Source organism: Lytechinus pictus, chromosome 13 (genome assembly GCF_037042905.1).
Source record: "Lytechinus pictus isolate F3 Inbred chromosome 13, Lp3.0, whole genome shotgun sequence".
Classification (NCBI taxonomy): Eukaryota; Metazoa; Echinodermata; class Echinoidea; order Temnopleuroida; family Toxopneustidae; genus Lytechinus; species Lytechinus pictus.
The window spans coordinates 10,659,444-10,683,445 of NC_087257.1; the positions used below are offsets into that span (position 1 = coordinate 10,659,444).

Sequence of the window (24,002 nt, forward strand, 5' to 3'; positions counted from 1 at the left end):
TTCGTTGTATGGTATTGGCAATTAGTCATATTTGGCCATAACTGGGCGTTGTGGCGTGCGCCTGTAATCCAAGCTGAGCTGTGGGGAGGGGAAGTTACAAATTGATGCAGAGGTTCGAGCCCTGGTCACGTCTTTCGGATGGTGACGTTAAAGGTCGGTCCCAGACGTAAATAATCATATCTGATTGATACACGTCTGACAAAACTCAAATACACACACACACACTGACCACAGAGAGTTATTTGTCTACTACGCCACTGACATAGTTCGGTTTATTTGATTGTCTACATAATTATTTGTACATCAGGAATTATGATTTACATCCGGCCTCCGACCTTTAACGTCACCCCATTCTAAAGAAATACCACTGTCGTATAGATGAAGGGGGGGGGGTCAGGGGAATTAAGCCCCCCCCCCCCCAAAAAAAAAAAAAAAAAAAAAGCTCACATAGTGACAAAGGAAACAATTAGGATAAAAAGAAAAGGAATGGAAGAAGTTGGAATGTGATATTATTTGCTGAATATCACAATATTAGCTTTTTGATCGAATCAACATTGTCGAAATTCTAGCTCTTGAATTAATTGTACTGACTTTTTAGAAGTTTGGTCGGTGGATCCCGGCGGTCCCTCGAAACGTTGGCTCACTTTGAAAGACGTTGCACTGGTCTAGACCTCTGTATAATATTCGTAACTGTGTTGCTTGGATTACGGGCATGCAAAGTTTAGGTGTCCTGTGAATCAATTCATTTATTTTCCGCTTGCATTCTTTTTTCATATTTAAAAAGTTCGACATTTATATTACAAAAATCCAATTTTGCCATAGATTTTCACATAACATTCAGAAAATGATATCATATTTCAAGCTTTTCTGTTTCCTTCAGTTCTTTCCTTTTCTCTTGGTCGTAAGAAAATGGGGAGGGGCAAATAAGCGCCCCCTTCCATCTCAGTATGCCACAGTTACTGGATATATATCCTAATAGTTGCACACAAGCGCGTTTCTATATCGACTAAAAAATTTGAAGTGCTTAATCAGGTGGCTAGTATGATGTGACGATATCCTATGACGACATTGCCTAAACAAAGGGATGAAATATACTTACAGAGTAGGGAATTGACCAAGTTTTGGGGTTTTCTGAATTGTTCATGAAGAGGAAACATTATCTCAATCAAATAGCCCTATATAGTGCGTACGCGAAGCGCGAGGTGATTTATTATTTTTTTATTTTAATTCAGACATGAAAATGGGGCATTTAAATCGACAGGCAATCCTCTCTTATTTTCAATTTTGTCCCTTCTCATTTTTCCCCAACGTTTTTTTAACCTCTATATACAGTCTATACTCTTAAGAGTTGTCTCTTCACTTTCCCCCATTTTATATGCGCCGTCATGCAGCGGACCGCGGCCCCTATATTGGTATCACTAATTTGGCAAACAAATCAGTTAAAACTTGAAAACTAATCGGGAAGTCGCTAAATTCCCCAGGCTTAATTCGATTATTTCAGCTGAAACAACTACAAGAGGGCCTATCCTATAAAGGACGCACCATTAATCCAGGGGAGGGGCTTGAAGTAATAAAAAAAAAACTTTACTCGCCATCAGAGTAAAAAAAAACTTGGTCCTCTTGATCTACATCTGAAAGGTGAAAAAAAATCTGTCTCAATGGAGAAAGGAAAACAAAAACTTTGCTCAAAGATGAAAGGGAAAAAATGCATCGACCCAAACTTCTAGCCCCCCCCCTGAGTATCTAATGGTGCGTCCCTAAATCGATAGTAGATAGCATATCAGATTCGGTAGGCCTATACGTGGGGGAAACCTTGGATACGTTTGAAGACTGGAAAAAAATGTAGGCTTTATAATAATTATATAATTAGTGAGCATTATCTCGTTCACACAGGGAGACCGTGGCGACATGGTATCGTAGGTATGCTATTGAACTTTGTCTTTTCTAATTGAGATAAAAATTCGATCAATTTCTGGAGAAAATAAAATCATCCCTGAAATGGGGGAACAATTATATATATAAAAAATAAAAATCACTCTTTCCTTCCCATCCAGCAATCCCTATATCCTGATTGATCGCTACTCGCCTGGCCTTTTTTTCATGCAGTCTTAGTTTGCTTGGAGGTCTCAGTGGATCATGCCTGGTTTTGATTTAGCTAGACATGAACGATTTTATGAAATAATTTGAGTTTGTTATTTTAAATTACATTTTGTTACCAGTAAAATAAATTGATTTAAAGGAGAATAAAACCTTTGGAACAAGTGGGCTTGTGTGGAAAGAGAAGAATGAAAGAATACGATCAAAGAAAATTTGAGAAAAATCGGACAGATAATGAAAGAGAGTTATGAGCATTTCTTTGGGATCACTAATGCTATGGAGATCCTCCCATTAGCAATGCGACAAATATGTCACATGTGAACAACTTTTTCTTTGATGGACTAAGACACCCCCAAAATGTCTCTTTGTGCTCTTTCTTATGGTGATTTAAACGCTTTATCCATAATGTATTCTTTGAAAATCTGTATTACATGCCTATATACAGAAATAAACATGATCTAAACTTTAAATGCTCATAACTTTCTTATTGCATAGGCCTATTCATATTTTCTCAAACTTTTGTTGATCTGTTTCTTTAATTGTTCTGTTTTCAAACAAGCTATCTTGTTCCAAAGGTTTCATTTTCCTTAAATATTTAATATGACCATAGCATTTTTAAAACTCTATCTAATAGGGAAAATCACCTGTCTGAAAAAGGGAAAAAACTTTGTTTTTTTTTTCACACATTTTTAAGAGGCCAGATTAAGCTTTTTATAAAATATTATAATTTTCTCCTCCTTGTCAAGTGAAACAAAGTTTCATTTCTCCCTGAACAAGTGGAATTACCATTGTTTGATACTATATGGTTCAGTCAAGTTGGTCCTTATTGTCAAATCTATAAAAAAAATGAAATATTGTATAATTCAAACAATAAAAACAAAAGAAATAGTGAGTGATGGACATCATGGACTAACTCACCTAGTTGTGCATATCACTATTTTGTGAAAAATAAGCGAAACTTCAAAATGTCAATACTTTCTTATTTTACATCCGATTTTGATGAAATTTTCAGCACTATGCTAGTTTGATTTTTCTCTATTTATTCAAGTCAGCATTTGTCTGTCGTGGACTTGACCTTTAAATATGGTGGTTTCTTTCTTTCCCCCCACCCCCTATTTTTTTTTCTAATTGGAATACAGTACAGTTTGTTTACAGTATCCGTTATTTATTTACATTTTGTGACTTTTCGTACACCGTGTATAGTCGGTCTTCTACTTTTTTACACGCTACTTTCACCATCTCGAAATTGGTCGCTAGTAATAGATAAGACCGAGCACCCGCGGCAATTATGCCATGAACGTGAGTGTGCTGCTGGCCGCCGGGTCAGCGCCCCGCTAGCTAAGGCCCGGCTTCCCCATGCTATACTGTACTGTACTGTAGCTATAGCTACTAGCACTCGATCGCTGGCGCAACATTATTCTTGCTTTGGGACTGGGAACGTTGAAGAACGGAGCGCGAGTTCGAGGTGATATTTAGCTATTTCTTCGAGGACCGGTATTGTATTGTGGATATATATTCGACTCTGAAAACTTGTCATCCCCAATCAGAAATGGCAGAGAGTGACTTAAAAGACAATGAAGAAAAAGACTCTGGAGAATCAGATGATCGCGGGTCAATTTTGCATGTTGTTGTGGTCGGTTTTCATCACAAGCGAGGATGCCAGGTACGAATTTACGATTGCTCTCTCGCCTCGTCCGCGCCGCCGGTGGACGTAGCGGCGGATCCGGTGCCTGGTACCTCAGCTCAGCCTCAGGCGATCGGGTTCTGATATTACTAGGCTCCACTACACTTCACTACCGCTACCCTCCGCTCTAGCCTACCTCAAGCGATGTTCGTACAGGCTCCACTCCACTTCACTACCGGCTACGCTCCACCTACCCGAACATCGAGCCTGTGATTCACAGGAGTTCACAGTGTTCACAGTGTGAACTCGTTTGGATACTTTGTCTTTGAGAGGCAAAGCCAAAGGTGGGAAAAAAAAAAATTATTGTAAAAATTATAGTAGGCCCTAGGCCTAGGCCTAATCCTATACCTACCGTAACGATAAAAAAAATAGCTTAATTTCTTACTCTACACCTGTCCCTAGCCTTATTTCATTCCGTGTCCATCCTCCGATTATCCTCAAAATTGGTGATTTTGGGCCAGTATCTAATTCCTCACATGTAATTATTCACGGCCGATTTCAAAACATCGCATGCGATCATGCGAGGGTCGCAGGTCAAACAGCATGAATATATATTGGATGGCTCCGAAAATACCAGAAATATTCTAAGTAAGAGTTTGGGAAAATATTCCACGAATCAGTGGAATATTTTCCCAAACTCTTTTTCTCGTATTTTCTGAGCCATCCAATATATTATAATATAAATATTCATGCTGTTTGACCTGCGAACCTCGCATGCGATGTTTTGAAATCAGCAGTGAATAATTACGTGTGAGGAATTAGATACTGGCCCAAAAGGCCAAAATCACCAATTTTGAGGATAACCGGAGGATGTACACGGAGTGAAATAAGGGTGTAGACTAGAGTAAGAAATTAAGCTATTTTGCTTTCTCGTAATATTTTTTTCTATAATTTTTACAATAAATATCTTTTTTTTCCCACCTTTGCCTCTCGGAGTATCCGAACGAGTTCACGGGCTCGATGTTCGGGTAGGTGGAGCGTAGGGTAGCGGTAGTGAAGTGGAGTGGAGCCTGTACGAACATCGCTTGAGGTACCCTCCGCTCCACCTATGAAAGAATGATCGGAGGGTAGCTGTAATGAAATGTAATGGAGCCTATCCAAACCCTCGCCTGAGTTGAGGTAGGTGCCTGGCGTGGCAGAAACGGTATTAGTACTGGCCATGGCCATGCCGGCGGATCGTGGTCCAACATTCACAACTCCAGCGGATTCAGTACCAATTTCTCTTTGGCAGATATCGCTCTTGCTATTATTCATGCACGTATCGTATACGTCACGTGGTACGTGTCTGCGTGCGATAGATCTATCTCAAAGACAAAGACTTGAAAGAGTCAAAGTCAACGATCAACCGGGTCAACCCCCGCCCCCCCCCCCCCCCCAGTAGAGGTGCACAGCCAATATAGGAGACTATCTCCCATGAGAGAGATTATCTCCAATGTCAGAGACTTTTGTAAAGAATTTGGGTATCCAATAGGCCAATTTCAGAGACAGTGTCCAGTTTGGGTGACCAATTTCCTTTGTTTACATTTGCTGCAAAAGGATTACCTTGGCGGCAAATAAAAATGTGATAGGCAGATTCCTCATGAAAAATTACCCCTTTTCACAGTCTACTTCAAAAATTCACCGTCTACTTTTGTTTTGATAAGGATTGTTGTAATGTTGTCATCCACACAAAACAAATGGGCTTCTGACCTCAGTGAGACAAATTTTAGATGGAAAAAATTATGCTTTTGTTGGTGTTGTTCTTTTGTTCTCTTGCAAAGCAAGTCTCCAATATGGGAGATTGTCTCCTGTATTGGAGAGTCTCCCATATTGGCTGTGCGCCTCTACTGCCCCCCCCCATCGCGATATTGCCAGAGCCGCGCTGCCGAGGCACTACACTAGACTTGTGCGAGGTTGGTAAGTATTAGTATTTTCTAACCTCGCACACAGATCCACGTTTGGCAGTGGATTTCTAACTAGTGGGTCGCGCGTGCTGCGATGCGATGCCACTTCTGGCGTGCATTACACACGACTTCTATTGCTTGATTTTTCTGTGCGCGGCGGCATGTGATGAACCCTTGAAGGCTGCCGAGGGTGACGTCATAATTAATAGATCTGCACATAGTCAATCTGAACCAAATCTGCAAACATCAAACCCGGCGGACATGGTTCCAAGTCATGCAAGTAAACTATGAACGATATTTGCCGTTAAGAACGATATCTGCCAGCGCGTGGATACCGTATCCGCCGATGGACAAATCCGCCGCTACACCGGTCCGCGCCGCGACCCTAGTGCTCGCTTGCACTCTAGTCAGTGTGGCTTGAAACAATGGCACCAATAAAAATCTATGATGGGGGGGGGGACCTAAAGATACGCACTTTGTTACAACCAATAAAACTATGACATTTAAAATATATTTCCAAGTTGTCTTTCATACTCTACTTTGTCGTAATATACTTTGTGGTAATATTCTAAACCCAGACATTATTGGACCAAGAAAAAATATCACAAAACTCGCGTTCTAACTTTGCAGTGTAATACAAAAATCTTTCCGTGTTTTCCGAACACCTCTTGATTTTGCCGCCCGATATAAGAAGGAGTCTTAAAGCTACACACTCGATTTATCATGCAAAGAAAAAGTATTTCCTGAGCCTCAATTTGTAAAATATGTTCAAATTGTTAGGTACCGTAGATAAATATTAAATTATAGTGAATATAACTCAAAAATTCCAAACATTTACAGGTTTTCTCTGCTTTTAGTGATTTTATGCAGCCTCTGCTGAAAAAACTTGATAGGAATCATTCGTTACATTGCCACACAGATAGTGCACATTTGATATTGCATGCGCAATGAGTGGTGCGTAGCTTTAGGACCCCTTGCCTCACGATACAACACAGAGACAATCAGATGTGAACATTTGTGATAACATTATCACTTTCGTCAATGTTTCTCTGAGCTCTTTATGAAATCTAATTTTAAGTTCACAATTACATTGCAAATAAAAAGAATTAAGATTTTTGTTTTGAATTTGGGATCATTTGACTTTATTGTATGATGAGTGCATGTTTAAATGCTCATGTCCATGTTCATTAATATTGTTAATGGTTCCCCCAGTATTTAGTTTATGATCTGTTGTTTATTAGTACTGTGCATTTAATTTATACATTCTGCTCCATATACCTTGTTCATTGAATGAGTGTTCTGCTCCTTTGATCTGAACATTTCTTTTCCAACTTTTCTTCAAAGTTCAAAGAAGTTGATCAATGGCGTTAACTTGAGGTTGAAGCTGCCGTCATATTAAAATGATTCAAGAACGAGAGACAAATATGGAATACCTCTGTTAATCTCGCCTGTCTTATAAATGCAAAGTATAGAATCAGTGCTGACTTTATATTTCAAGATAGAGAAAAACATTCATGAGTTTGATTCCCAAGATCTGTACTTCTATGTTGTTTTTGTTCCTGTTGGAACTCAGCAGCTTTCTGCTGTTCACTTCACCCCAATGACCTTTGACCTTTAATCTGAAAAATGCTATTTCATATTTACATGTAAGATTCAATTATGTCAAAAATATCAATTTTCATCAAACATTTGACCTTTATCCCAGTATCATGCGCAGGGGGGGGGGGGGGTTACAGGTTAAATTTTTTTATACCCCCCAAAAAAAAATTGTTGAAGACCTTTTTTTTTTGGCTTGTCAAATATTTTTGAGGTAGGAAACAACCTAAAATTTGTGGTGAAGACCTTTTTTTTTTTTTTTTGGGGGGGGGGGTTGTCAACATTTCATTCATCTTAACCCCCCCCCTTTCGAAAATCCTGTGTACGCTACTGCTTCATCCAACGACCTGCAATCTTTTCTCATACAGTGTACATGTTTACATGTAACAGCTGATACTTGATCCTCGTAATGTATAAGCTTCATAAAACATCAAAATGAATTCAGATCTGGATATTTTTTTAAACATATAATTTTATCATTTATTTTCAAGATAACAATATAAAGTTAAAACCCAAAATGTATTAACCTTTTGTCTGACCTTGACTTAGAACACATTGTTCATATTTTTTTATATTATTCTTTTTAAATATCCAATAACCATCTTGCAGACAATAGATAAACATGTCTATTTTCATAAAGGTATCTGAAATGACCTTTGGGGTATATCGCCTCTGGCTTTGCACTTGAACGACACTCATTCATGGACAAGGTTGCGATATAATTGTGTTTTGTCAATGGGACTCCCTGTGTGGTGAAATAAGGTTGGCAATGTTTGGCTTAGTTTCTCTTGTTCTTGAGGACAAATGCTTGATTTTTGACGCTGTAAGTTTCAATTGCAAAGTTCTAAGTCCAAGATATTGCACAAATTACGTATGGGTCATTCAGATATTTTCAACTTCTGAAAAATATTTAAAAAAAGCATTCAGATTTTTCTGTATGATAGATACCTATAAATGTATGAAAAGAATATTGTTTTAATGTTTGATAACATATGATCTTGGATTAAATATTGTACCAACTTCCCCCTCAAAATGAGATTTTCAAAGTATCTTATTGATGAATATGTGTTAAGCTGCAAATGAAGAAAGGTGTAATACTGAACTATATTTCAGTAAAGTTTTAATTAAAAATAATAAGGCATGTATTGTTTACCTTATGAAGGGGACTTTGTAGCACACCTTACATGTACATAGATTGTATGGGACAGTAGTCCCCCACGCATGTAATTAAGAATTTCCTCATAGCTTCGTATTCAGTACGACACTTTGTAAGAAATAAAACGGACTACATGAGTGGTCACCTCCCAAGTTATTTGTTTTGTTTTTGAGAATTAATTAAAAAACAATTGAGAATCTTATTTTTATGCTCAAATTTGTTTGTGTATTGTACACTCCTCAATAAAAAGCTCTCACCGTGACATTTCATGATTTGTTATTTTTAAGACAGGTTGAATAAGTTTTGAGACCAGGTTCCCGACAATTGAGACCACGGTTCTGAAGTTACACATAATTTTCAAAAAAGCTGCCGGCCAAAAATGCTCAAAAACATGATTTCATGTATTTCAATATAAAATGTGTTTTAAGCCAAAATTCACAAATTTGTGATTATTTGTGGTTTACTTGTCAAAATTCATTAAATTTATGCAGTTTATGCTTGTAATAATGTCACCGATAAAAATCATTTTTTTAAATGTGAAAAATGAAAAGAAATACATATAATTCCCCCCCCCAAAAAAAAAAAGAATACATAAGAAATTAGTTTGATAACACTTTTTTTATGAATGAATTTGATAAGAACATTAAAAAGAGTTGACAAAAAAAAAATCAGTTAATTCGTTCCTTCATAAAGATGAAAATAACCTATTTTACTGTTTTATAAATTCCCCATTCTCTTTGTACATGTACATGTAGGTAATGTCCCATGCGTAATAAGGCAATTGTCCCATACGTATTGAAGCATTTTTTAATCAGTTTTATGTATTTAAAAAAGACTAATTAAATTTCAACAACTAGTAAATTCTGAAGTCAAAGTGAATAAATTAGAACTTCTAAAAATATGAATCTCCTGTTTCAAATTCCTACATGTACATGTACATGTAGATCAACTATTTCCCGAAGGTGATCAGGGGACATGTATTGTATGCATTGTTTTGCTTTGACTTTTTGGTCTTTTCTGGTCTGTAGTATTCTATTTCTACCAACATTCTTCTATTTCTTGTTTATTTTTCATTTTTTGAAAATTTCAGAAGGTGAAACATACATGTATAATTTACCATTACTTTGTCAGTTATGAGGAAAGATTTTGCTTTTTATAGATTATGACATTAAAATTACAATCGATTATGGACACACTTCTTCAACCATATTTTTACACTGAGTTTAGCTTCAATAGGCATGATATTCTCCCGACTAAAATCGGAATTCCAATTTTTTTTTAATAACTTTTTTTTTTAATTTTTTATTTTTAATCTTTTTTAAATTTCTTATTTATTATTATTTTTTTACGTGAAATCCTTTGCCTATTAGAACATTGTCGTGCTGTTTTTTACTGCTTTTTAAAGTCAAATGATAAAACTATCATGCAGACTCACCTTGAAAAATCACTTCTGATTTCTTTACTATGCAAGAGCTTGTAACCCTGATTGGGGCGCCTCAGACTTCGTCGGTGACTTAGCGACCCTTGGCTATTTTTCAGATTTTTTTTCAGAGGGGAATGTCATGCCAGCTTTAAATGTTGTGCCTTTAAAAAAAATAATTGATCTTTATAATAATTCTGAAATTGATACTTGAATGATTTGAATCAAAGATGAGGCTGAACCTTTCATAGTGGATTTCTGTAATATTTTATATAGAATTCTAGTGCACAATCACTAACCAATGAAAATATTAATTATTTTATTATTAAAGTTATGGAGGCCCTTCCAAAATTTTGGTAAAATTAATGCGCCTGGATTTAAAAAAATACCGAACGAAGCTTTTGTGTTCGGTCCGGTTCGGAAGTGCCAAGTGCCGTGAACTTCCGTATGTTTCGGCGGTTCAGCTACAGTACTAAAGCCCATGTCCATAATGCAAAAGTCGAAGCAGGGACTGGTTGTTTGTACACGTTGCAAGTGTCACTTGTTAAAGTGACAGGTCTGTCTTGGACTCTTGGTTCTTGCTATGAATCAGCCGTTACTATTAAAGGGAGGTCTTTCTCCTAGAAAGAGGCTCATCATGACTCAGAAAGGTTTCAAGTTGGCAATGCATCCCCACATTCATACCTCTAGCCTAGTATTACTGTATGGGTGTGTTCTTACTTGCAAACTTGTATTTTGAGGTCAAATACCTCAAAATATGGCTTTTAATAACTTTTTAAAGTCTGTACATATAAAGTGCATCCCAGAAAAAGCGAAACAGGGATTCCATGTCTTTCTCCTTCAAATGCAATAAAAAAAATTATTCCATTTACATCATAAAATCATATTCATCTACAGGTATATTTTGATACCCAATATGAGATGAAAACTTTATGCATTCATGAGCAAGACAAAATTATAATATTTTTTATAATGTCAGTATCAGGTTGCACAGAAAATTTGGACAGGGTTGGTTCACGATGCGACGACCACGCTTATTCGACGATCGGCTCATTAGCATTTCTTTTGTATTCTTTGTTCAAGTTTTTCTCTCTGATCTCTGAAATGAGAGTGGATTTAGATTTACTCGTGAGTTTCTGCCTAAATTGTTTCTGATAGGCCTCATTAAGTTTATAATTTGCCATGCGTGAACGGTTTGCTAAGCTGCTGGTCTCAAATTAAAGAGAAATTCCAGTAGTTGCAGTAAACACTGATTTCATGAGAAAGTCTGTAAAACCAGGCTTAATTGTCAGTATATCATCGAGGATCTAGATCTGGTACAGTTACATATACTGAACTTTGTGAAATCTTGAAATCTACGCTGAAAAATGTTCAGACTGAACTTCCCCAACACAGATAAGCGCACGTGGGACAGTGTATAATTATTGCTTTGAGCGTCGGGCCCGACGCTCTACCCGAATCCTGTGCTTATTTGCTGATTTCTCAGCAATTACACAATTTCTTCCAGAATCCTTTGGCACATGCGTTTTATTTATACAAACAGACACTTTGGTGGTCATTTCATTGGATTCTGTACGAACTCATTTTGATATCGTTACCAAAACTAGAATTTACCTTTAAAGGCGAGATTCCACTCTTACCATACATGTAACTTATCCATAACTGTCAAATTTATAGTAAGAATATTTTTCATAATTGTGAAATCTATTTCTGAATTTCAAAAAGGTTTCCTTTTTGGTTTGGGGTGCACTGTATAATGTTACTATTTAATGTGTCTCATTCACCTTTTTAAAGATCAAAGTGTTTTTTTTTTAATCAAATATCGGCTCTATCCGTCCTATTTAATGTACAGTTGAGGCCAAAAGTTTACATACATGTACACCCATGGAATTCAGTGAAATTTGTTCACTTGCAAAACATCATAAAATTTACTAAATCTTCAGAAATATAAATACTACCATGAAGAATTTGGTATCAAATGAGAGAGCGTATTAAGCTCCTTCACATGATTGAAATGCTGTTGGGATCAAAGTATATTTCAGGTGGAATTTTCTTTAAAGAAAAAGAGTAATATTCATGCAAAATGTATTCTATTATTATATTTTCAAGCATTGTTTCATAAAAACATATAAATGTCAAGTCTATGATTTACATGTATATTACATTTTCTATCATGACATGTCTCCACTGAACAAAAATGTGTAATCTGAAATGTTTGTGTTGAGAAGTACAAGCACAAATATGAAATGTTTTTGTCAAGTTTTTATTTTAATTTGTCTAAAATAGGAAGATTTATGGGGAAATAATGACACATAAATATTCTTCAGCTCCTGGTGACAAATCATTGTGATGAAGGGGCATGACATACCGTACTCATTAATTTGATATCAAATTTGTCATGATAGCGCAAATATTTTATAAGATACAGTCAATTTTATGACGTTTGACAAATGTCAGCTTTTCTTTGCATTTCCTGGGTGTACAGTGTTTGTAAACTTCTGGCCTCAACTGTATCAGGAGTAAATTTGAAAACTAGTGAGGTACACATACTCATTTGGTTGAAATTTTAAAGACCCCCAACACTCCCTCAAAAGTCCCCAAATTCTCCAAGTAAACAGAGGTAAATGTACTGTACATGTACACTACATATTTATGAGGCTTATTTTCATTCTGTTTTCCAGGTTGATTTTTCCTACCCTCCTCTGGTAGAAGGCAGTGCTGAAGAGAGTCATGATGTACCGAGTGAATGGAAACATCTCCCCTTCCTTGCCCTGCCAGACGGGGCTCATAACTTTGAAGAAGGTGAGATGGACACCTCATATTTCCCCCTCATTCCTTCATTGCTTTAAAGCCTAAATATCCTCCATTTCCCCCAATACGATTATGGTGTGAAGGATGTACAGTATTAACTAAAAATGTGTTTTAATTCGATCAGGTACCCGATAGAATTAAAATGTCTTGTCCCTTCTCGAGCATGGAACATGGAATTTGAATATTGAATGCATTCAATGACCTCTACACTTTTGAAATACAGTAAATGTTTGATGATGCTCTGAAAGTAAAGTTTATATTCCTGACCTTTTACCATTTGATGCTTTAGACAGGCTTTAACATCTTAACGCATAGTTTTGTATGTTGCACACTGAATGAATGATAATAGCATTCTCAGAATATAGACTTGTTTTATGCAGCTTTGCTCCCATTAATCATTTAAGATTAGTAAAGCCAACCTGAATAAAAATTTACTGTGGAATTTAAGTTTACATTATAGAATTTGCATGATATATTACGTTTAAGGAATAGTGTAAACACCACTAGACTGTACTGTACATGTACATTGGCTTGTTTCCATATTGAATCCACTTCAAGATTCCTTGCTAATAAGCTCCTATTACATTGACATAGATTTGATTACTGTACCATCTGAAAATCAAACCTTGAAAGTTATTTTTCTTAAATTAAAACCTTCAGTATTGACCAAAAAATAAATTGAATGGTAATTTGCCCATGCTGTCCTAGTTTGAGAGTTTCCCAACCCTACCTTGAATTGTTGACACAACAATTGAATTTGAATCTCGACAAAATACCCTTAAACTCAGCTGTTATGTACAATAAACACTTTTTTCTTTTTCTCCTTTGCAAAAAGCAAGATCATATGATATAGTGTGCTATTATTAAAAGATAATTAATCTGTAAAGCTTTCACATCATGTTCTATCATATCTTTCGTACTTATATTGTTTTTTTCAGATACCATATTTTTTCATTTGCCTGGCAGAGGGGAGTGTAATTCTACGATCTATGGAGTATCGTGCTACAGGCAAATCAAGGCTCAGGTAGGCTGTTAAGGTCTTATTATAGGTGGTTTCAAATTTCGATCACAAGAATCCCTGTTAAATTATGAAAACTTTTTGGGGCTAAAAATACCTGGTAATTATTCCCACATTCACGCCGCACCGAAACTTACCCTCGGGAAAAGCTCTTGAAGTTACGAGCATGCGGAGTATGGTCTGATAAGCAGACAAGGTGTGAGATTCAAAATCACTAGCTCAGCAGCCACCCATTGCACCCGCCCCTTAAATGTTGGGCTATAACAAACTGCTAAACTACCTGCGACCTTAGAAAAATACCCTCGAAAGTTATCGTAATTTTGACAAGTATCTACCATGTAGCGCCTTAGCGGGTGTTTTCTTTGGGGATATTACACATAATTTGCTTTCACACTGCCAAAATTAGGGGTAGACCAGGACAAAAATCAGAAAATACCAGGAACTGACAAACTTCAAGTGGTCTGAAAACACCTATTGTTGTCAGTCACCCGCAAGACACCACTGATAATACTCCCTGATTCCTCTACAGTTATAAATGTTGATATGAGCTGGTAAATTCAACTTTTACTGATACACCTGTCACAATTAAAGCAGAACTCTCAACCAGAGTTTGAATTAAACCCGCATTCAGTATGTGGGCCAGTTTTCATTGTGTACATGCATGTACACTGTACAGAAAGATTATTTGTAACACTAGTATGAGAGGGACATGTTATTTGAGACACACTAAACCTTCATGCGTTACACTTTGTAATCACCAACATAGAAGGAACATACTGTATCTCCTACTTTTCAGATCATGAATTTCTCCCAAGAATTAATCCATGTCTAGCCTATCATCAGTTTCATTTGATACTGCCCAGAAGAATAAAGACCTAAATTGAGGAAGTGAAAGATTATTGGTTGTCATGTGATACATTGTAGAAATCAATCTTGTTAATTTGTTATTCATGGAAATACGTGACATTACATGCATGTACAGTACATTGGAGGGATTCAAGTTCAGTATTGAACAGTGTTGGTGTTATTTAGAAGCACAATTTATTTTGCCATCCTTATAGCTTATTAAGTAGTCTACATGTAAATCAATAGCCCACCATGTCCATAAATTATAGCTCTGTAGCGGGATTAGAGTCCAGTAACACAAAGGTTAGCGATTAATCGTACGCTTGATTTCTACGATTGATTGTACATGTATGTTGTAGCCAATGGAATCAATCGTAGAAAATGTTCTACGATCATTGCTAAGCTTTGTGTTATGGGACCCAGATACATGTAAGTTTTAAGATTGACTTCCAGTTAACACAAGGAAATCTCACTAACAACAATTCCCTGTAGTTTATAATTGCCCTTGAGCAGCTAAAATTTCAATTTATGGTTGCCCTGTAGATCGCATTTCTATATCTCCCACAAACAAGAATATGTTATGTAACGTCAGTCCATACTGTTTTTTTTCATTGAAACCGGTAGCTTGTGTGTGGGGTTCACATTCATGTACAGTGTACAAGGGGACATTATGTAATTATGAAACTGATTTTTTTCACTTTAAATTATAAAGTTCTACTCTATAATAAATCTAGTCATGGCATTTTCTAAATTAATTTGAAGTAAAAATGAGTACTGAAATTTAGTCATGGGGCTTTACTTTACTTATAAATACTGTAAATTCCAGTTTAAATCCATGGATAGTTTAATTTATGATTAATAGCCAAATGTGACACAATTTTTTTACAATTGATTTATCAGCACATTTTGGACTCAAACAATTGGTGCAATGAGGACTACAATATTTTTTAACCAGATACATGAGTAACCACACAAAGCGTTAGTCAATTTACTCCCCTTTATTAGAAACAAAAGGTGCTGACACTTCTTGCTTCCTGAAATTTGAGCATAAACTTTAGACCCATTGACTTCAGATCCATGGTGTCTAACATTTGAAGTTAAAGATAAATACCAGTTGTGGTAATGATCTCAAAATGGGTTCAAACAGAATCCAATGAAATTGCCACCAAAGTGTTTGTATACATTTTTTGTATAAATAAAAAATATGTGCCAAATACATGCAGCTCTGGAAGAAAATGCGTAATTGCTGAGAAATGAGCAAATGTAGCACAGAATTCCATCAAATGTCAGGTATTTTCGAAGCAATATTAATACACTGTCCCACGTATGGCTTTCTGTGTTAGTGATCATCAGAATTATCGATTTTGACCTAAGATTTCATGAGTTCACAAAGATAAGTATACATTAATGTACCAGATCTAGGTGTATGATAATATTTTGACAATTAACCTTGATTTAAATGACTTTCTCTTGAAATGATTGTTTGCTGCAACTACTGTCTTTTACCTTTAAGTTTTTGTAAATTATTTATGTTGTAATCTCTGTGTGATAATGTGAACACATCAATAAAAGCCATGGTGTGACTGCTAAATGTGCTTCATCAAAATTATTCAGGGTTTTTTCTCCTCTGTTCATAGGATCTTCTTTCAAAGACTGCTGATATGACTCGAGGAACTGTTCAGAAGTGTGTCTGTGTCCTCAGCAAGTTGGTAAGCGTTAATGAAATTCTAGTTTTACCAGGGAACAAATTTACAAATTGGAACCTGGGCCAGATTCGCCCTTGAAATTCCCCTGAAGGCCCTGGAAAACGAAATGTTAATCTGTGTTAAATGTAAGCTTCATTATAATGTAGCAAATTTGGGCAGTTGAGCTAAAAAAGTAGTCCAGGGGCCCGTTGCATAAAAGTTACTATTATACTTTAATAGCCATCCAATTGTTACTTCCATGAAATCCTTAGTTGATTTTGATTGGCTGTTGAGGCGTGTAACCATGGTAGTTACCATTGGATGGCAGAGTTTACTTGTTATGCAAGAGGCCCCTGAATGTGGTTCCCTTGCGTAGTTGCGTTTTACCAGCATGATTTAAATTCATAATTTTTTGCTGAAAATAAGGAATCGTGGAGTATAAAACATTAAAGTGTGAAAGCTGTTCATAAGTTAAAGGGATGGTCCGGGCTGAAAGTATGTATAGCTTAATAAATAATTCACTGAGCAAAATGCCAAAAATTTCATCAAAATCGGATTACAAATAACAAAGTTATTGAATTTTAAAGTTTAGTTTAGTTTAATATTTTGTGAAAACAGTCATCATGAATATTCATTAGGTGGGCTGATGATGTCACATCTCCACTTGTTCTTTTGTATTTTATTATATGAAATTAGGTTTATTCAAATTTTTTCCTCCAAGAACTAGAAAATTGGATTGACAACTGATTTGGTGCATTAGGTATTTATTGCTGCAACTTATTTCATTATAAGGAAAACATATTATTCACACAAATATGAAATAATGAAAAAATTATGATTTTATGTACATGTAATAACATAAGAAAACGGAAAGTGGAGATATGACATCATCAGCCCACCTAATGAATATTCATGACTACTGTTTTCACAAAATATTGCCAAACTTTAAACTTCAATAACTTTATTATTTGTTATCCGATTTTGATGAAATTTTTGACATTTTGATCAGTGAATTCTACTCTATGTACAGTATTAAGATTTAAATATTTTCAGCCCGGACCATCCCTTTAAGAGCGAATTTAAGAACGGATGGTGATCCTTTCTTATTAAATGGTAAATGATATTCACCATTTAATGTTCATTGTTGACTATTTAGCGTATAAGAAAGGTTTAACAGTCGTTCTTAAAGTCGCTCTTAACGTACGAATAGCTTTATGAAACACCCACCAGGTTGTTGCATTATGATACATGTGCGTGTACAGGTCTTTACAACTACACTTCTATTTTTCAATGTAAACATTAAATTATTAATTTGAAAAGGGCCACAGTTGGATGTGTGACTGTGTATGTCAATTTCATTTACAATTTTAACTCATATTGTTTTTTTCATGGAACAGTCATGAATCAGAATTGCATATTGATTAGGATTTTTAGTTTATGTACAAGAAGTGGTAATAGAAACAAAGACAATAAATGGGTATAAAAACAAGGAAATTAAAGTTAAGGCTTTAAATATTAATATGAAACTGACGTTTTCTTCAGAGAATGCATGAAAGATTCGCTACACCACAAATTGTCATTTTTTTTAAAGATTCCTTTTAATAGTTACATGTATTTAAGGAAAAGGTGTGTTTTGTTTATAGATTAGCAAATTATTTGAAATAATGTAGCATAGAATTACAGAAGATGCAATTATTTTGGTAGAAATTTACACATTTTTAGGCAATAAGCAAAGTAAAAATAAACCAACACAATTTTAAGTTGATCCTCTCTCTCATAGTTTCCTGTGCACCAAAATATCCATCCATAAATAGCTGATTGAGTCTCTGGCGAAGATTTGAATTTAGATTGAAATTCTCTTGTGAAACATGGGAGGATTTAATATGTACATCCATGAATGTGTATTCAGAGTAGTGTTTGAAGTTCTGTTATGTCAAGGATTGTACTACCGGTAGATAAAATTGTCAAAAGATTATTTCAAAGTCAATAAACCCATATATCTATCCTGTCCGTCTATCCGTGGCATTGAATATTTGATTGTTTTTTATTTGAAGTTGGAAACTGGAAACCAATGATTCACTATCATTTGGCAAATTCAGTGGTACCCTTCACATCATTTGAAATGCATACAAAGGATGCTAATACTCATACCTTTACACAGACATTAGCTTTTTTGTATTAAAGCCTTCAAACTTTCAAAGTTTATTGAAAATGTCCTTTTGTTATTTGTGCCAATCAGGCTCAGCTTTACTACACTTCCTTTATTTAAATTCCTTGATAAATGCTCATAATTTCACTTGAATTGTTTTGTTTTTATTTCCTGAGTTTTTTTTTTTTTTTCACTACATATGTATAATTAATTTTGTTTGCAACGGATACAAATATTTATGTTTTATATATGGTATACAATTTGTTTTTGTTTGATGGAAGTGAAATAAATGAATTTGAATTTGAATTTGAAAGGGGAAGTTCTTCCTGATACTGTAAGATTTGTTTTGATAAAGCAGAAATCCAAAGGAAATATAAGTGAAGGTTTGGCGAAAATCTGTCAAACTCTCTTTTTTTGGAAAATTTATATTGACATTGCAGTGTACAGAAATGCCACCTATTTTAGTTTCATACAGACTACAGTACATGTATTTCCTTTCAGGGGGAAAAATACATGGGGGCTGGGGGGGGGGGGTGATTTAGCCCCCGAAATGCTCAAAAGATCCCTGGAAACTAAGAAAAAAAGGAGCCCTAGAAATACATGTACCTATTCATTGCAATGTTAAAACTTATAAAATGTTGCAGATTTGTAACATGCAGTATATTATGAAAACTACCCTTGAAATTATTATTATTATTTTTTTTTTTGGGGGGGGGCCTGGTTCCTTCCCAAAACTGTATTATACACAATGTACATGTATATTGCAGAGAATTGAAAGTACAGTTTTTCTACCCAAAATGTTTTTTTTAATCCCTCAGAAATACTGCAAAAGAGGTTTGCATCCCTTATGTGCACACTGTATACTTTATAAAGATTTACCTTTACATGTAAATGAATGAAGACTGTATCTTGAAAGGAGGTCTTTCTAAGGATTGGCAAATACCCAAGAGACTGATTAATCTAGGAAAAACACACCCAATTAATATAGTAGTCTGCCAAGAAAGCAGATATGACAAGATATTTGATCCCATATACATGTAAAGGACGAGTTAAAGTGACGGCTGGGTACCAGATATAATATCCTCCTCCTCCTCCCCACCTTGTTGAAATGTTTTTCCTATGTCAAAACTGTTTTATTTTTTTATTTATTTATTATTACATCTTTATACAGGATAACATGTTCAGATAAAATACACTGTTTTTCAACACGGTCCTGTTACATTGAAAATATCAAACAACAATAAAAATGCATACAAACTTAATTAAGTTAAAATACTGGGTATACTTAATTTACAATAAAAGTTGCACAAAAAATAGAAAGAGCAGGAAGATAGAGATAGTGTAGTTAAGTATATGGCAGAAGTAGAGGGAGAGAGAGAGAGGGAGAGAAAATGAGAAAGGAAAGAAAGGAGTGCAACAACATAATACAGAATTAACTATAATTACTCAAAAATCATCTAATTTGTGAATACATGTGGTGAACATGTAAAAAATTATATATGTTTTTAAATGAGCAGTTGAGAACTATATAATGAATGCAGTGCCCCAGAGAAAACCCCAATTAATCATTGAATGAGATGCGTTATAGGTAAATGGGGGAAAATGAAAGAAGAAATAAGATGAAATTGAAGGTAAAATTTGTTTTAAAAAACCTTGAATGAAAAGTGAATTTTGAAATGATGAATAATATATTAAAAGGAAAATGTACATGTGTGTGTTCCTGTTTTGTTAAATACAACAGAATTTCCTTGTTTGAAGCATTTGAAAATCGTTATTGTCATTTATAATATAACGTTGCTGATTATCCAAGATTTTTTCCCCTCCATGCAGAGAAGTCAAATTTTATATACTTTATTGTATTTTCATTATAAAAAATAAATTTTCTTTATGAAAGAAATGTTGTTGTTTTTTTTCTTTCATTATGTTCCACTTTTCAAAGATTTATTATTCGATGTGACATTTACAAGAGAAATCTCACAAGTTTGAACAGTGGTACATAAAATTTATATTTGAATAGACCTGAAGTATTGTGCGTTCATAGGAATTCAACAGAAAAAAAATTAATTCAATATTAACTATCTTGAGAAGAATTGATATTACTAATTTTCAGGTTGTACATGTAGTTGTATTAAAATGCTTTACTTTTCAACCGAAATTGCACTCTTCCATCTTTATAACCCACTTTTCCCCTTTTTACCCTTTGTTTTCTTTAAATTTCAGCCATTATATGGATTGATCCAGGCAAAGTTAGAGCTCATCACTCATGCATACTTCTGTGAGCGGGATTTCTCCAAGACAAAAATACTTCAGGTATGGATTGAGAATTTAATCTCCAGTGATCGTTAATCCAGACAGATTAAAGTACCAAGGTCGATAGCCCAGACACAAATATCCTTTATGGAATTATATCTAGAAATTTTTATTGCAGCAGTGGTTGGAGGGGAAGTCTTGAATTGAATCGTACACAATATGCAATAGGCTTTATATACACATAATAATAAATTTTTTCGTTATGTGAGCCTGTCCGACTAGTGTGATGAAAATCAGGACTGCAAGAATACCTGCAACCTAGAAAAATCCCTGCAAACCTTCTCACAATTTTGACAAGTACCTACTAATAGCTGGTACTGTTTCCGGGATTATTATACAGGTAGTTTGCTTTCACATTGCCCAAAATAGCTGGGCCCTGTCTTATAAAGATTTGCGATTGATCCAGTCGATCGCAACAATGGAAAGCCAGCAAAGTCGACATATAAAATGCATGTTTATTTCTAAAAAATTCTAGATATGAATGTAAATCCATAAATTCATTGATTTTTCTTTACAGTTTGGTGAGATCTCCTTTGTTTACAAAGGACATCTTGCAAATTTCCTGTATAAAAAATTATGACACTGATGGATTTCCATACAGTTACGATTTATTAGATCCATCGTAACTCTTTGTAAGACGGGGCCCTGGTGTTTTGTGATCTGGGCAGAACGGGTAAATTTCCAGAGCAGAGGATGCCTGGTATTCTTGAATTTCGAGGTGGTCTGAATGCGCATCGACTGTATTGTGGACTGGTGGTTTCATAAAGCTGTTCGTAAGTTAGGAACGACTGGTGATCCTTTCTTAAATTATAGTATATTGAATTGGTGATGGTTAGCGCATAAGAAAGGTTCACCAGTCGTTCTTAAAGTCGCTCTTAACTTACATGTACGAACAGCTTTATGAAACGGCTCCCCGGTCTGTTTTCATGATGCAGCAGCAAGATCACAGTCGATTTTCAAACCCTGGCCCATCTTCTCTGCTTGTTCACCTTGTCTTCATTGGCAAATCCTAGGAAGTGTTTCATGAAACAGAGCGATTTTTCACGGACTATTGTTATAAGCTACTGAAATCCTTGCATCTGATTGGCTCAGAGCAAATTAGTTAGTGAAAATATCTGACAAAACTTTTCATGCAACACGATCCGCTGGTATTGTCTTGGGATATTCCCAGGCCAAATCCAGACATGGCTTTTATTGTGATGTGACTGACTTGGCAGCCTGCCCCGTTTTATGAAGAGGTTGCACGAGACGTCTCAGGACTCTCTGGTAGTTATTTGTTGATATCTGACCCACTTTAAATGGAGACTAATTAATTTGTACAGAGTGGATGCTATCTACATGGGTAAAGTGCCGATTCATCTATTGCATCGTGAACTCGTCCACTCATCACATGCACCTCATTTAGTCTAATACCATTCCGTCCAACATTTCATCTAACAGCCATTTGGGCAATAATCACTTCCTCTAATCACCAGTTCGTCTATGACCATTTAATACCCATTTTCTTTTCATTAATTTTGCCCATTTAACACCTGGTCCAATTAGACCAAATGGTATATGGACTAAATGGCCATTAGACCAACTGGGTTATTGGACGAATTGGCAATTAGACCATGTGGATAGTAGATAAACTGATGGTAGACCAAATTAGACGAGTTAGTAATTGGACGAATTGGCATTAGACCAATTGGAAATAAACTTCTACATCTACTGATCAAGAGAAAGGAATAAAGGAGGAGGTTATTGAGGAAGAGGGGGAGCTAGTCGGGAAAGAGGAGGAAGAGAGAGAATAATGAAGGGAACGGAGGGGGGGGGGGAGTGGAATGAGAAAGAGGAAGATGAGGACAAACTAGTAGAATACACATATTTTCGGCAGGAAGTGAAGAAGGTATAATACAGTGTAGGCCAAGATGTATAGATGCATGGATTTTCCTGAAGGGGGGGACCCAAAGACAGACCAAAAAAACAAAAAACCAAGGGGGTCAGGAGAAAAGGAAAGAGGAATAATATTAAGAAATTCCTGATAGGATCTCATTCAAACATAATGTACCTGAGCCTGGTTGCTTCTCACACCTGGCAATGAAATAAATGTTTTTGATGTGGTAGGATGTAGGCCAATTGAAAATTTGAATTTTGAAGAAGCTAAAATGTGAAGAAGGTAAACATATATCTTATAATGTCCATAAACACTCTTTCGAAATATTTGTATTGACCCTAAAGTGCAAAATAATTAGTAGTAAAAGTGGAAATTAATTAGGCTGTTTGCACATTATACTAGTTAAATGACAGTTATCTAGACCGAGTGAAGTTTGGGCATAATAGCAATTACATGTAGGTCAAACTGATATTAGGCAATCCATAGAGAAGTCTGAGCCAGCTTTGTTTCTTGGAAACTTTGCTATTCAGTATTTGGACTTCAAGATTGTTGGTTGAAAAATAGCACTTCCAGAAGCATGTATTATGACACTTATCCTTCTGAAGTTGAGAGAAATATGTGGAAGAGCAGGCCTATAAAACTTGGGAAGCTGTTTACACTGAAAGTGATACTGATTACAAGATGGTATCAAGAGGTCCTCATGACTTACAAGGAGATAGATGTGGTCACATGGTCATCATACTTTCAAAATGTGATGAATTACAAATGTTTTGACAAGATACATGTACAGATCTTCATAACAATGGATCAACTTAAAGCCTGCCATTATACATACGTGTACATGTAGCTTTGGTAAATTCCCCAAATGCGTTTGTTGCTATTCCAATTCATTTGAATGAATGAAGTACATTTATTTCCAACGATTAAAGCATCAACAGTACATTTCATGAACATGAACAAAACAATGGAGGTAGCAACTCAGAAAGCACGGCTTGTGATGAGTGCACCGTATGTAGATTAGTATGGCAGTGTATCCTATTGCCGGACACCTTTATTTCAGTGCTTTAAAAATGACAACTAGAGGAAATACAATCAAGAAAAATTCGCACTTGCTATTCCAAATATTATGAAAATTATTAATATGATAAAATTATTTTGTATTTACCAACCATTTTCTTTGCATCGCACTTGCCGCATACCCCTCCACGAAAAACAATTATTTTCGTGCGCGACAAATTACATCATGATTCCGGACGCGCGCCGGACGGGTAAAGATATCCTTGATTATAATGATGTAAGAATAAATTTCTGTGATTTTTTGTCTCACCTGCATAGCAGAGTGAGACTATAGGCGCCGCTTTTCCGACGGCGGCGGCGGCGGCGGCGGCGTCAACACCAAATCTTAACCTGAGGTTAAGTTTTTGAAATGACAGCATAACTTAGAAAGTATATGGACCTAGTTCATGAAACT

The 24,002-nt window shown here is 35.6% G+C and overlaps 1 protein-coding gene across 2 annotated transcripts in view; it reads left to right on the plus strand.

Moving 5' to 3' along the window:
- Positions 1-3,470: 3,470 nt before the first annotated feature.
- Positions 3,471-24,002, plus strand: part of LOC129275009 (late secretory pathway protein AVL9 homolog) — a 34,807-nt gene continuing 14,275 nt past the window's right edge. For both annotated transcript variants that reach the window (XR_010295465.1, XM_064108551.1), the window contains exons 1-5: positions 3,471-3,760; positions 12,518-12,638; positions 13,586-13,671; positions 16,149-16,220; positions 20,566-20,655. Coding sequence is in view for 1 of the 2 variants with exons in the window: in XM_064108551.1 (XP_063964621.1) it covers positions 3,647-3,760; positions 12,518-12,638; positions 13,586-13,671; positions 16,149-16,220; positions 20,566-20,655 (483 nt within the window). In the remaining variant the exon portion in view is untranslated. The remainder of the gene's footprint in view (positions 3,761-12,517; positions 12,639-13,585; positions 13,672-16,148; positions 16,221-20,565; positions 20,656-24,002) is intronic.